The following is a 12,267-nucleotide window of genomic DNA, read 5'->3' as shown; positions in this document are numbered from 1 at the left end:
TTCCCAGGTTACAGCCAAACTCCAGGCTCCCCCCTCTGCTGCCTTGCCAGCTGCTTACATGTTGTTGATCCAGTTGTTTTGCTGAAGATAGTCCACTTGCGCTCTGCTCTCCTCCAGCGTGGGTCCCAGCTCCTGGATGTAACCTCCACTGTCATACATAGAGACATAGCCCCAGTACCAAACTCTGCAAAAGAAGAGGAGCCACTGGTTGCATTTTGGGGGTGGGGAGTTGCTGACCTGGCGTCATAACTCAGGCAAAGCCAGGAGGAGTTGCATTGTTTTACTTTCGTGGCAAACGGAGGATTTGAACTGACTTACGGTAAGTGTCTTATTTAATGCATCTAGGGCATGTGAGAAATTACAAACAAAAACCGTAACAACTTAAACGGCCCAAAACAGGCCCTAGCCCACCCCCCTCCAAACCCATCTTGAAACACACCTCCCAGAAATGATCCAGAGCCAACCAAAGGCTAGAACCGAAGCTAAATGAGCAGCTTTTATACCTGTTTCCTGAGCCCCTCTAACCAGCAGTAACAGGAAGCTACCCCCAATATGCAAAACTTTCCTTGCTGAGGTTTTAAATTGCTCTGTAACTCACTCCTGCTCTTAAACAGCCGTTTTGAAATATCGGTACCCCTGGCGCGTGCCTCCTCTGCATTGGCAAAGTACCTCACGGTGGCACTCGCTTACCCACACAGAGCTCCACTCTATCTTCCATGCAGTGTGCGCGCCAGAAAATTACAAATGGGGCTCCATGATTCATGCCAATCAAACTGCTAAGGAACAAAACCAGCTGGCAGGTGGTCAGAACAGCACTGGGCCTTCCGTATTGTTCATTCGGTTGGCTCTCGGGGGCAGCAGTTGGCTGAATTGACATGACAGCTGGAAACGGAGTGGCTGTAAGAACCCAATACTGTGACTGGATTTTGCAGCCAGAACAGGAAATGTACATGTGGAACGCGCCGCTTCGTACCCTGCTAGGTCAGGCGGTGAGTAGGACCACGGCTGTGTCAAATTTACAGATACCCTCTTCCAGCCAACAGCATAATCGCCAGTATTAAAGCCGTTAGACTCGTACGTGCATTTCTTCGCAGCAGCAGCAGATGCATCCGTCCCGTTAAGGAAATCATGAATGGTATCCAGGCATTCTGCTGAAAAGAGGCCAGCATCATGTTATCTTGGCAGTGACGAGACATGAGACTGCCTGTGCTGGGGTGTTTGCACCTATCTGAAGGGGTTCGGGTACCTTGGAAGGGGTAATTAACCTAGTGGACTGCATCTGGGGGAGGACTAGGCTGGATAGACAAGCGCTAATGGAAGGTGAAGCTCAGCTGTAGTTTGGGCCGGTACAAAGCTAGGAAGCTGAGACCGGAAGGGGTTGCTGGGGAAGGAGGCTGCAGCCACTCCCTGGCAGTTGGGAGCTTGAGTCGGACCCCAGGGGCAGGCCAGAACACCGAGAAAGAGAAGGGAAGTAAGAAGGAGCAGAGGGCAATAGCAATGGGGTTTGGAAATAAGCAGACCGTCGTTGCTGGATAGCGGGTCCCTGTGCTGGACCCCAGAGTACTGGGCAGGCCCGGGCTCCCCTACCAGCCACTGGGGAAGTGGCACAGACCGGGAATTACAGAAGACTGCCGGGTGGATTGTCCAGTGGGACTTAGTGACCCCGGAAGGGGAAAACTACCTAGTGACTTGGCTGGAGGGCTGAGTCACGAAGAGAGAGCACCCTCCATTCTGGAGAGCTAGACAGGCCACGGGGTGAGCGAGTGATGGGAGCGGGCACTGTTCCAGATGAGAGCTGTTCCCCAGACTCAGCCACCAGTGAGTAGGGAAACCCGTTACATGGCCATATGAACATCCCAGTTCAGAAAGCTATTCCTCTACAGCTTCTCCCTCCTCCTGCTTCAGTTAAACCCTCCCCTCCAGTTCCCCCTTCCCCGGCCAGACCTAGAGAAGGAGCAAGTCCACATCATTTATTTATAAATGCAAAATCCATAACTGAGCTACTGGGCTGAGCACCGGAGAACGTGAGTCACGTGGCTCAGACTTTGCTCCCTCTCGGCTTGCCCCATCCTGATGGCCGACCACCCTGGCTTGTTGCGTCCTGTCTGAAATCGGGCAGGGCCCGGGTCTTTGGCTTTTGTACCGTACCTGGCATGTGTTCTTGGGCGTAAGGATAACCAGGAACAAACCTGCAGCCTCGTTGGCCAAACGTCTGCAGAGAACAGCGCTGTGCAAGCTGGCTACTGTGGGGCTAGAAAACTAGAGCTGGCTCTCAGCTTTGTCCCTCCCTGTCTAATTGATCTGAATCTCTTCGGGGAGGCGCCACTGCTCCCAAACACACAACGGTGTCCCCAGGGACGCCGGCAGTCACCCACCTTCCTGCAGGCGGAGCTGACGCAGCCGTGGCACTCCCAGCATGGTGCTGCAGCTCTCTCGCCCCGACTGGTTATTGTAGAGAGAGGGCAACAAGACCTGCGACATCCACGCCCAAAACTCATCGGATCTGTGCACGCAGGGAGGAGAAGAGAGGAAAGTTCATCCGGTCAATGCAGAACAAAGCGTCTCCGCTCAGCCCAGCCCCACACCCAGCGCTGGTTCTGAGGAGTTCTCTGTCTGAAAGCTTGCATCCTGCCACTGGGGAGAGACTGAGCTTTGGAAAGGTGACCTCCACTGCTTTTCAGTGGCCCAGCAGCTTAGCCAGAGGCAGGCTTTATCCTCCAGACTGCTATCCTATCCCCTGAGCGATCGCACAGTATAGTCATTTGGGATGCAAAAACCCTACAAGGTAAAACTAGTCCCCTGCTTCAGTATATTCTTACAGAAGATTGGGCTGAGAGAGACCTATCAGAACATCTGATCTAGTTCCAGGCCAATGCACAATTGATCTCCAGTGTTATACCGGAGTGATTTTATCCAGCCTCGCTTCGAATGAGCGAAGAAATGAGGCTTCTACCACTTCCTTTGGGAAACTAACCCACAGACAAAGTGAATCTGGCCATTAGATCTCATTTTTCCTTTTGTTCAGTTTCATCCCATTACACTTTCCCCGTGTCGCTCTAACCTCACAAAGTAAGTGTCCCGCAGAAATCTTTTGAGCCTGATTCTCATTTACATTAAAGCCACTTCACAGCATTCTTGTGGTGTAAAGAGGCCTTCAGTGGGGTGTAGCCAGACATCTGCTCCCATGGCAAGGCCCCTTTCCACTGCCAGTGCAGTGTAAATGAACCAGGTCTCCCTGTAACTAGGAGCTGAGTCTGCTCTCCTTTGACACCACTTGTAAACCAGTGTAATTGTACTGACGTCAGTGGTATCTATCATTGTGAATCAGATGTAACATGGATTCTGGCTCTAACTTTGCTAAGTCTCATTTGTCTGTGGAACAATCAAGACGGCTGACACAAGGACAGAACTAATTCCAAGAAAGCCGCTCTGGTGCCCTTCTGGACAACAAGGATGATAACATCCTGAAAACCCCACCAGGAAATCGTCATCTTGCTACGAGCACCAAGGAATGATAGGGTTTAATATTTATAGAATAGATGATTATTTTTGGTTTTCATGAGCCTCTTTATTGCTAAATCTTCTTTAAAGCTGTGGTTTTTAAAGGTCGTCTCCATCTGTCCTGATGCTGCAACTCTGAATTCGTTGCTCAGATACCAGAAAGAGAAGTATAAACTGATTTTTTTCCCCCCATTTGTATAGCTCCTTCCAACAGTGGAGCTCAGTCCTTTAGAAACATTAATGAATTAAAGCTCACAGAATCCCTATCCCCATTTTACAGATAGGGAAATGGAGGCACCAAGCAATGAAAGGACGTGCCCCCCAGGGAAGGTGTGATGGAGGCAGAACTATAATACAGATCTCCTCCTGAATTCCTGCGCTGGGTGTCAGTCATAAAACTATCCTTGACCTCCCAAGGTGAATTTCTAAAATTAACATCTGGCAACTCAGACACGTACATTATAACCTCAGCACTGAGGATCTTGTGCATCCCTGGGTGCCTAATGATGGGAGAAGGAACCCGAGCAATACAGTTAGTGAAGGGACAGTCTCTCCTGTCTAACACCATGAGACTGGACGCACCCGAGACTGTCCCATTCGAATGGGAGCGGCGACCACAGATGATTCGGTATTTGCATGTGTGTAATTTGTGACAGGTATAGAAACGCATCTGCTCACTGACTTTCAGCGCGAACCCCCCCAGTGCACAGCCTGAGGCTGCCTGGCCCGGAGGATGGAACAACCCACAGGGCTTTGCAATTACCTCTTGATGCGGAGGAATTCCTCACCGCCGAGCTGCTGCTTGAGGGAGCTTTGCAAGAGGAAGGCCCTGCCGTTGCGGGAGGCGTCGCCGTAGTTGGTGAGCAAGGTCACCAGCAAGAACAACATATAGATGAGGAAACTCTGGCAAGCAGAAAACAGAGGCAGGCAGTAAGGGGGGCTGCTCTCAGCCTAGGGCACGGTGCCTACCTCAGTGGAAGCAGGGCTGCTGAACACACGAAGCTGTCCTGCGCCCCATGGGCTAGATCCTGCTCGCCTTGGATGTCAATGGCAAGACCCCCATTGGGAGCAGGAGCAGGCCCCAACATCCTGGTATGTTTTTTTTTTCCATATGGGAGCTGCCGTTAAATGAAATCCAGACCCAGACCATGGCCTCGTAACAATTTTTTTTCTCAAACCGGCCATGTTCAAGTCAATACAGATTGCACAACATCCTGGCGCGCTCCATGCGGGCAGCGCTGCTTATGTAACAGCTTCCCATTTAGAGGGGTTTCCGTTCTTGAAAGGGATAGCGCCCAGTTCAACACAGCACAGCTTTTAAACCCTGGGTGTGTTGCTAGCACCAGCTGGGAGTATTAACAGGGAAAGATCTTTAAAGCGATGGAAGCTCCTTTTCACAGCTGGCTGGCTGTTTGCATTTCACTGGGCCTGTTCCATTTTCTTGTGCCCAAGGCCGGAGCTGTTGTGTCTCTAGCCCTGCAAGGGAATGCTTTGACTCCAAACCAACTGATTTCACGGGGAGGATATAGTTCCATTCTTCTTAGGCCTGGTCTACACTGGGGGGGATCGATCTAAGTTATGCAACTTCAGCTATGTGAATAACGTAGCTGAAGTTGACATACTTAGATCTACTCACCACAGTGTTTTCACTGCGGTAGGTCGACGGCTGACGCTCCCCCATTGACTCCACCCACGCTTCTCGCTCCGGTGGGGTACCGGAGTCGACGGGAGAGCACTCGGCAGTCGATTTATCATGTCTTCACTAGACACGATAAATTGACCCCCGCTGGATTGATCGCTCCGGAGGTAAGTGTAGACATGCCCTTACATTTGGAACCCCACCATGTAGCTCAGACGTAACGCTTTTCATTCACAGATCTCAAAGCGCTCTAGAAAGGTGGTCAGGATCATCACTCCATTGTGCAAATGGGGAAACTGAGGAATGGTGCTGGGAAGGGACTTGCCCAAGGTCACCCAGCAACCCAGTGGCAGAGTCAGGAAGAGAACCCATGTCTCCTGAGTCCCAGTCCCGTGCTCTAGCCATTCCTCCCACTTTTAAACCAAACCTGTGCGGTGGGCCTCAAAGACTGGAAAGACTCACCCAGCCCTTCGTATAAGCCGCACAGGCAGGCACAGTTAGTTTCCTTGCTTTGTTCTCCTAACCTGATATAAGGTTCGTAGCAGGAGTGTCCTTTAGGTTAGTGGTTCCTAACCCTTTCAGGGCAGTGCTATTGCTTCCCATTCAGTGGTGCTCACTTGCTAGGCTGTGCGGCTTGCAGTCACAAAGATGGTGTTTGGAGCAGCCCATGTTCCATGGCCCGTTACTGCAGGTGGACTCTGATGCAAGGAGGGGCCAGGCCGCACCCTGGGCCCAAGCTCAGAGTCTCAGTAAGGTAGAAAGCAGAGAGGAGTCTCCAGGGTACTTATGGATTCCAAAGTCAGGAAGGACCATTGTGATTGGCTAGTCTGACTTCCTCAATACCACAGGTCCGAGAACTGCCCCCCTGCAATCATTCCTAGAGCAGATCTTTTAGAAAAACATCCAATCTTGATTTCAAAATTGTCACTGATGGAGAATCCACCACGACCCTTGGTACATTGTTCCAACGGTTAATTCCCCTCACTTGTTCAAACTTGATACCTTATTTCCTGTCTTTGTCTAGCTTCAACTTCCAGCCATTGGATTGTGCTAGACCTTTCTCGGCTAGATGGAAAAGCCCAGTATTAAATATTTGTTCCCCATCTAGGTAGTTAGACTGTAATCAAGTCACCCCTTAAACATCTCTTTGTTAGACTCAAGGAGCGCAATCTATTTAGCTTAGCACAATAAGGCAGGTTTTCTAATCTTGTTTAATCATTCTTATGGCCCTTCTCTGACCCCTCTCCAATTTATCAACATCCTTCTTGAACTGTGGACACCAGAACTGGACACAGGATTCCAGCAGTGATTGCACTCAGTCCAAATACAGAGGTAAAATGACCTCTCTATTTCTACTTGACATTCCCCTGTTTATGCATCCCACGATTGCATTAGGCCTTTTGGACACCTTCAGCTGATTATCCACCATCACCCCCCAATCTTTTTTAGAGTCTGCACTTCCCAGGATAGAATCCCCCACCCTGTAAGTATATTCTTTGTTCTGAGATCGTTACATTTAGTCTATTAAAATGCATATTGTGTGCATGCACCCTGTTTACCAAGCGATCCAGATTGCTCTGTATCAGTGACCTGTCCTTTTCATTATTTACCACTCCTCCAATTTTTGTGTCACTTGCAAACTTTATCAGGGATGATTTTAGGTTTTCTTCCAGGTCACTGATAAAAATGTTAGATAGCGTAGAGCCAAGAACCGACCCCTGCAGGAGCCCACTGGAAACGCACCTGCATGGTGATGGTTCCCCATTTACAGTTACATGTTGAGACGCATCAGTGAGCCAGTTTTTAATTCAGTTAATATGTGCCACGGTCATTTTATATCGTTCTACTTGTTTAATCAAAGTCTTGTGTGGTACCAAGTCCAATGCCCTACAGAAATCAAAGTCTATTACGTCAACACTATTACCTTTATCAACCAAACTTGTCATCTCATCAAAAAAAGATATCCAGGTAGTTTGCCAGGCACTTTACCTTTAGCATCTTGTGAAGCAGTTTGACCTTCCTGGCCTCCTCCTTGGCCTGGAAAAGGGCAAATCCCTGAGGAGGTCGGACTTTGTTGATCTTCTCTGAAACGTGCTCGACAAATGGATACTCCACCAGTGTGTCGTCTTCCTCCGGGTGCAGGCGCTTTGCAACCAGTGCGAAATAAAGGGCTTCCAGCAGAACCTGTGACCCAGGAAATCAATGCGCTTTAAGGCACCTGTATAGCAACCCCACCAGCACAAGGCCATGTAGGGAACATCTTCGCTTTTCCCAACATGGATTCAAGCTTGAATAGAGGAGCCGGCCTCGACTTGGATCCATGCATCTCCATGGCAGCCGACCATGGGTCTGTGCTAACAGATTTCTCCTCTCTGAGGTAAAGCCTGTCTGGCTGTTGCCATCTGAGATTTAGTCTCCGTTTGCCCCATCGAATTGTGCTGGGGGTGGGGAAGAACATCCGTTTTCCCAACGCCGGATGCTGTACGGCCTGATACACAACAGCGATGGAGGGTCCAGCTTTACACCTCTATAATTTCCACAGATGCTTCCCTGCCACAGGCAGAGAGATTGAACCATTTCACGGCTTGCCGAGGGCTTCTCGGTGCCAGTTCAATCAGGGCTGATCCCCTTTCAAAATCTGCAGTAACTTACACAGGGGAATGAGAGAGAGAGAAGCAGGACCCTGTGCAGCCGGACCCTGTGCAGCCTAAACTGGTGGGTACTGAAGATCATGAGACATTAAGCAATTTCAGCTACCTGGAAAAGAAATTACACACTCTCTCTCTCCACACCCCTCCTTACCTTCAGAGGTTCCCAGACTAAGAAGGACGCCAGGAAGCTGAATATCCCTGAGATGAGCCACATGAGGGCAACGCTGGAGGTGAAGCCCACTCCGATCCACACGGAGACCCCAATGGAGGTGACAAAGAGGAGGAGGCTGACGGCGTGAGCTAGGTACGAGCACCAATGCGGCAGCAGGCGCTTCCTGAATGTGTGGTCTGCAACTGCAGGGAGCAAAGCAAGGGGCTGAAATCCCACAACGGTGCTGCCGGCAACCGCCAGCCCCACCAGAGACCCGAGCCATTGTGGGGAGCCCTCAGAAACCTGGGTGCTCTTTAGAAGGATCGTCCAGTTTTCTGCGGCCCCTCTCCCGCACCATGCTGGACAGACCACATCCATAGCTCGCTGCTGGAATGCATCCATCCCTGAAGCGAAGGGCAGTAGCCACCCGTCTGCAAACTGCACCGTGTGGATATGGGGCAGGGCAGCCATTCTGACCCAGACACTGGCCCTCACTCACCAAATCTTACCAAAGGCCCAGGGGATCTTTAATGCCCAGCCAGAGCCTTGGCTTAAGGTGTCACCCGAAAGACCCAATCCAAGGAGCTCGTTCTGTTTACCTGGGAAGGACAAGGGTGACCCTGCGAGGCTTTGAACCTGCATGTCACCGGGAGTCTTGACTCCTCCTAACCGGCTGCTTATGCCTCTAAGCCACCCCGTCCAGGAGGGGCTGCTTAGACAGAGAGACGCTTTCCTCCAGCCGTGTGACTATGCTGTACAAATCAGATACTACAGTAGTTCAGGTAAAACCAATGGATGGATTTTAATAGGCCCAAGAGCCCCGGCTCCGTGTTCACTTTTCTGCACTGAGAAGAGAGGCTGTAGTGCAAGAAATTCCTGGGGGGTGTCTCTGAAAGCAGGACAGCTCATGCTAAGAAAGCCACTGCTCTTAGCTCCTTACCAGGACCCTTAAGTGGAGAAGCCAAGAACCTATCACCACCCATGACCCGTCTCCCATCCGTTCAGCTGTCCGCCTCCTGGCCATGGGAGAGGCTGGCCTGTAGGGAGACGGTGTGGACTGTTTGTTTGCCCATGTTATACGTCACAGCACGAAGTCTCCTTTCCTTCTCCCTCGCTCTTGTTTAACTGGTTTGAGTATTCATTTGAGTTCTAACTCCCTTTCCCCTGCGCTGACATCAGGACCCTCCCCTACCTTCAGGTCTAATTAGATCACCGCGGTAACCTGCTTCTGCAATCAACCCCCCTGTGGGAGTGGGGAGTGGTGGCTTTGTTGTTGAGCACAAAATGCCGAGTTAGGGCTTTTCCAGAAGGGGTTTTTATGATTATTTTAACGAGAGCCCAGGCAACAAAGGGAAATGGATCCTGACATGGTAAGGACTAGAGAGCTGGAGAATTGTATGCAAGTAGCATGCCCCCTTCTGAACCTGGCTCATAAAGGGGCGCACATCATGGCAGCCTGTCTGTCTGTGTCTGCTTATCCATCCCTTATTGCCATAACATCTGAGCTCCTTTCTTTGCCTAGCTTGTTTTAGGGAGCATGTCCTTTACACTGGGCACTGACATCAGAGAAGGCCCTGCCCGCCCAGTACCTGTCCATGTAGACTTGGCAGATCTGCTCACTTCCCTGGGAGGGGCTGCTATGTTCTGTCCTTTCTCATTCAGCCGCTGCAGCATGATGGTCTCTGTCTTCTCCCCAAACACGCTGGATCTGCCAGGGCAAATCGACGTTATTAGCATGGGGCTTAAACCCGGGTTTGCTGTGCAAGAGACACTCCATCAGACACGCAGTCTCTGCGGTAAGCAAACCGGCGGCAGCCTGGTTCGGAGGGCCCTAGAGAGAAGATTCTGAGCCCAAGCAATGTGACATTTAATCTAGCACCAGCCTCAGGCAACTCTATGGCTGATTAGAAGCTTTTCTTCTTTTAAAGGTGTGTGCTTCTTGAGAGAGCCAGTCCTCCCTGCTACCAGCCTGCTCAATAGGAATCACTAATGTTATGCACTGCAATCACAGGCAAGATTACGGCAGCATCCCTGGGCCACCTGGTTTGATTCACCGCCTGCAGAGAAGGGACAGCAGGAGCGCAAGGCTGCTCCGATTTCTGCTGATGACTTTTGGAAATTGCTCTTCCAGCAGCCTGCCCACAGTGCCCCCAACGCAGACCCTGCACAGACGGTTCAGACTGATGGACTCTGTTTTATATCTTATAGGGGCATGGCGAGGCAGAGAGTCCCTGCTACTTTCCTGTCTTTGCTGGCACTGTTTAAACTGGGCTATAAACCCAGACACTGGGAGATCGCAGTCAGCCAGGCACAGAGCAGTGTCTGGGCTAGGATAGGCTCTGGACAGATGGGCTTTTATCTCGTGTTGGAAAAGAAAAAGCCATGTGGAGGTTCAAATCCTCTCCCCAGCAGCTGCTCTCGGGCAGAGCTGACCTGCACCAGCGGCACTCGCTGAGCAGCTCAAAGGAAACCGCTACAGAGACGCTTCTGTTGCCTTTGGAGGCTCCTTCACCAAGGTGCTCGCCTGTAGCCGCCCCTGGCTCTTACCATGGCCCGGCTGCGGCTCTTTGCCCTCTGGGGCCCCTGCCATGCCAGAAGCTGGAGCCAGGTCGGGGTAGGAGCCACATGGGGGGCGGCGGGCCCAGGGCGCAGGGACATGGGCCAGGGGCTGCTCTCGGGCCTCTCCCACACTGGGCAGGTAGAGGGGCCCGGGCTCCCCAGCCCGGCTCCAGCTTCCGGCTTGACTGGGGTAGGGGGCTTGGGGGGAGGAGGGGGGGCAGGGGTGGGGCCGAGGAGGGGGCAGAGCCTCGTGGCCCACCCTCTTTTAGGCAGAATCCGTCGCCCCTGTCTCCCACATTCCCGGCGGGAAGCGCTCACTCGCCACACCTTGTTTAAGCACTCTTTTCTCCCTGTGTACTTACAGGCCTGAGATCAAGTCCGTTTCAGCTCTGGCATACTGCCCCGTATCCTGGGAGATGCCGCTAGCTCCATCGGCTAGGATCTGCCGTATCAGATCTTCATCTGAGAGGGACAGACAACAGCAGGGCGGGAAAGTTAGCCCCCCAAGCGCTAACCAACTCCCTCTCCCTGTTAACGGGGCTGCTCGATCTGTTCCCAGCACCTCTCGGTGGAATGGGGGAGGGCTTCAGGCCAGTTTCCACACAGGTGAAGCTATAGGGGTCCCCTCCTGCACAGCCACCTTGAACCTCCTCCTATGGCTCCCCACCTGCCCCCCAGTATCACTCCTGCGCCCAGTGTGAACCTACTTGGCCACCCGGATGGATGCACGAATTGGGGAGCACCCTCTTTTAGGGTCACTTCAGGGGCTCACGGATGAGGATGCGCAGGTCCCTGGGGAATTCAGACACCCTGGGTGTGAGAGTCTCCCCTTGCTCCCAGGGTTTGACAGCAGGGTAATGCCATGGGTTCAGTGGACTCGCCCCCTGGGCGTAAGAGCAGCCCCTGGGCCCGGAGTCCGACTGCCTGCCCACGCTGCAATAGCCCTGACGATGGGCCAGGCGGTGACAGCAAACAGGTCTGCAGCTCCGCTGCCCCGGGCCAGCGCAGGATTGCTCTCTGCCACCCATCTCCTAGGGCGTTAGCTCCTCTGCTTTTAAAGGCCCCGTATTAAAGAGCTCCGAGGCAAATGCAAACCCGGACCTGGGGGATTTTTTTCAGTTAAAGTGCAGCGTGGCCTCCTCTGCTGGGATGAAAGCTGGCTGGTGGCCCAGGACAGGTGAGGGTAGGGGGTGCAAGCCAGGCTAGGAACAGGTCATGCTCAGACACGGGAGCAGTGTGATGTCGGAGGGCCAGAGTGCCTCCTTCCCATGCCCTGAGGGCTGGGGCCGCCTGCTCCGAGCAGGATTTGCAGCCAGTGACTTGCTGCAGGCCCGAGTCCTTGACCCGATCTGATCGCTTTTGGATTCGGACTCCCAATATAAGGAGAAAGGTCTAATGGGTCCATTGAACACTTGGGCTGAACCAAATGGCCTTTTGCTCCTTCAGCCAGACCTGAGGAGTCATTGCAGGGTGCCCTGGCCAAAGGAGGCAGCAATAACCATGTGGCTATGAGGGTCGCCATCGGTGATAGATGGGCCGAATCCAGATGCCCTCGCTCAGACCAATTGCCTGTCGGAGTCAAGGGATCGGGCTCAGGACTTTTATCTTAGCACCATCCCCTTTCACAGTGGTCAAGGGCAGGGGTTGTGAAGGCTGGCGCATTGGACGCAGGGAACTGGAGGAGTCACTGACTTTAGGACCAGAAATAAAGCGGGGTTCCGATGCACAAAACTCCCCTACTCAGTCTGCGTCCAGGCATAACTGTC

At 52.4% G+C, this 12,267-nt stretch overlaps 1 protein-coding gene across 1 annotated transcript in view; it reads right to left on the bottom strand.

The window, feature by feature from the left end:
• Positions 1-12,267, bottom strand: part of PKD1 (polycystin 1, transient receptor potential channel interacting) — a 131,309-nt gene that overhangs the window by 5,835 nt on the left and 113,207 nt on the right. Inside the window, exons 34-41 of the mRNA XM_065411612.1 lie at positions 10,864-10,963; positions 9,532-9,650; positions 7,943-8,145; positions 7,130-7,324; positions 4,265-4,404; positions 2,376-2,503; positions 974-1,151; positions 59-184 (exon numbers count right to left, since the gene is read on the bottom strand). Coding sequence (XP_065267684.1) covers positions 59-184; positions 974-1,151; positions 2,376-2,503; positions 4,265-4,404; positions 7,130-7,324; positions 7,943-8,145; positions 9,532-9,650; positions 10,864-10,963 — 1,189 coding nt within the window. The remainder of the gene's footprint in view (positions 1-58; positions 185-973; positions 1,152-2,375; positions 2,504-4,264; positions 4,405-7,129; positions 7,325-7,942; positions 8,146-9,531; positions 9,651-10,863; positions 10,964-12,267) is intronic.

Source organism: Emys orbicularis, chromosome 10, assembly GCF_028017835.1.
Source record: "Emys orbicularis isolate rEmyOrb1 chromosome 10, rEmyOrb1.hap1, whole genome shotgun sequence".
Classification (NCBI taxonomy): Eukaryota; Metazoa; Chordata; order Testudines; family Emydidae; genus Emys; species Emys orbicularis.
The sequence above is the reverse complement of the archived record's forward strand: the minus strand, read 5'-3'. Positions and strand labels throughout refer to the sequence as shown.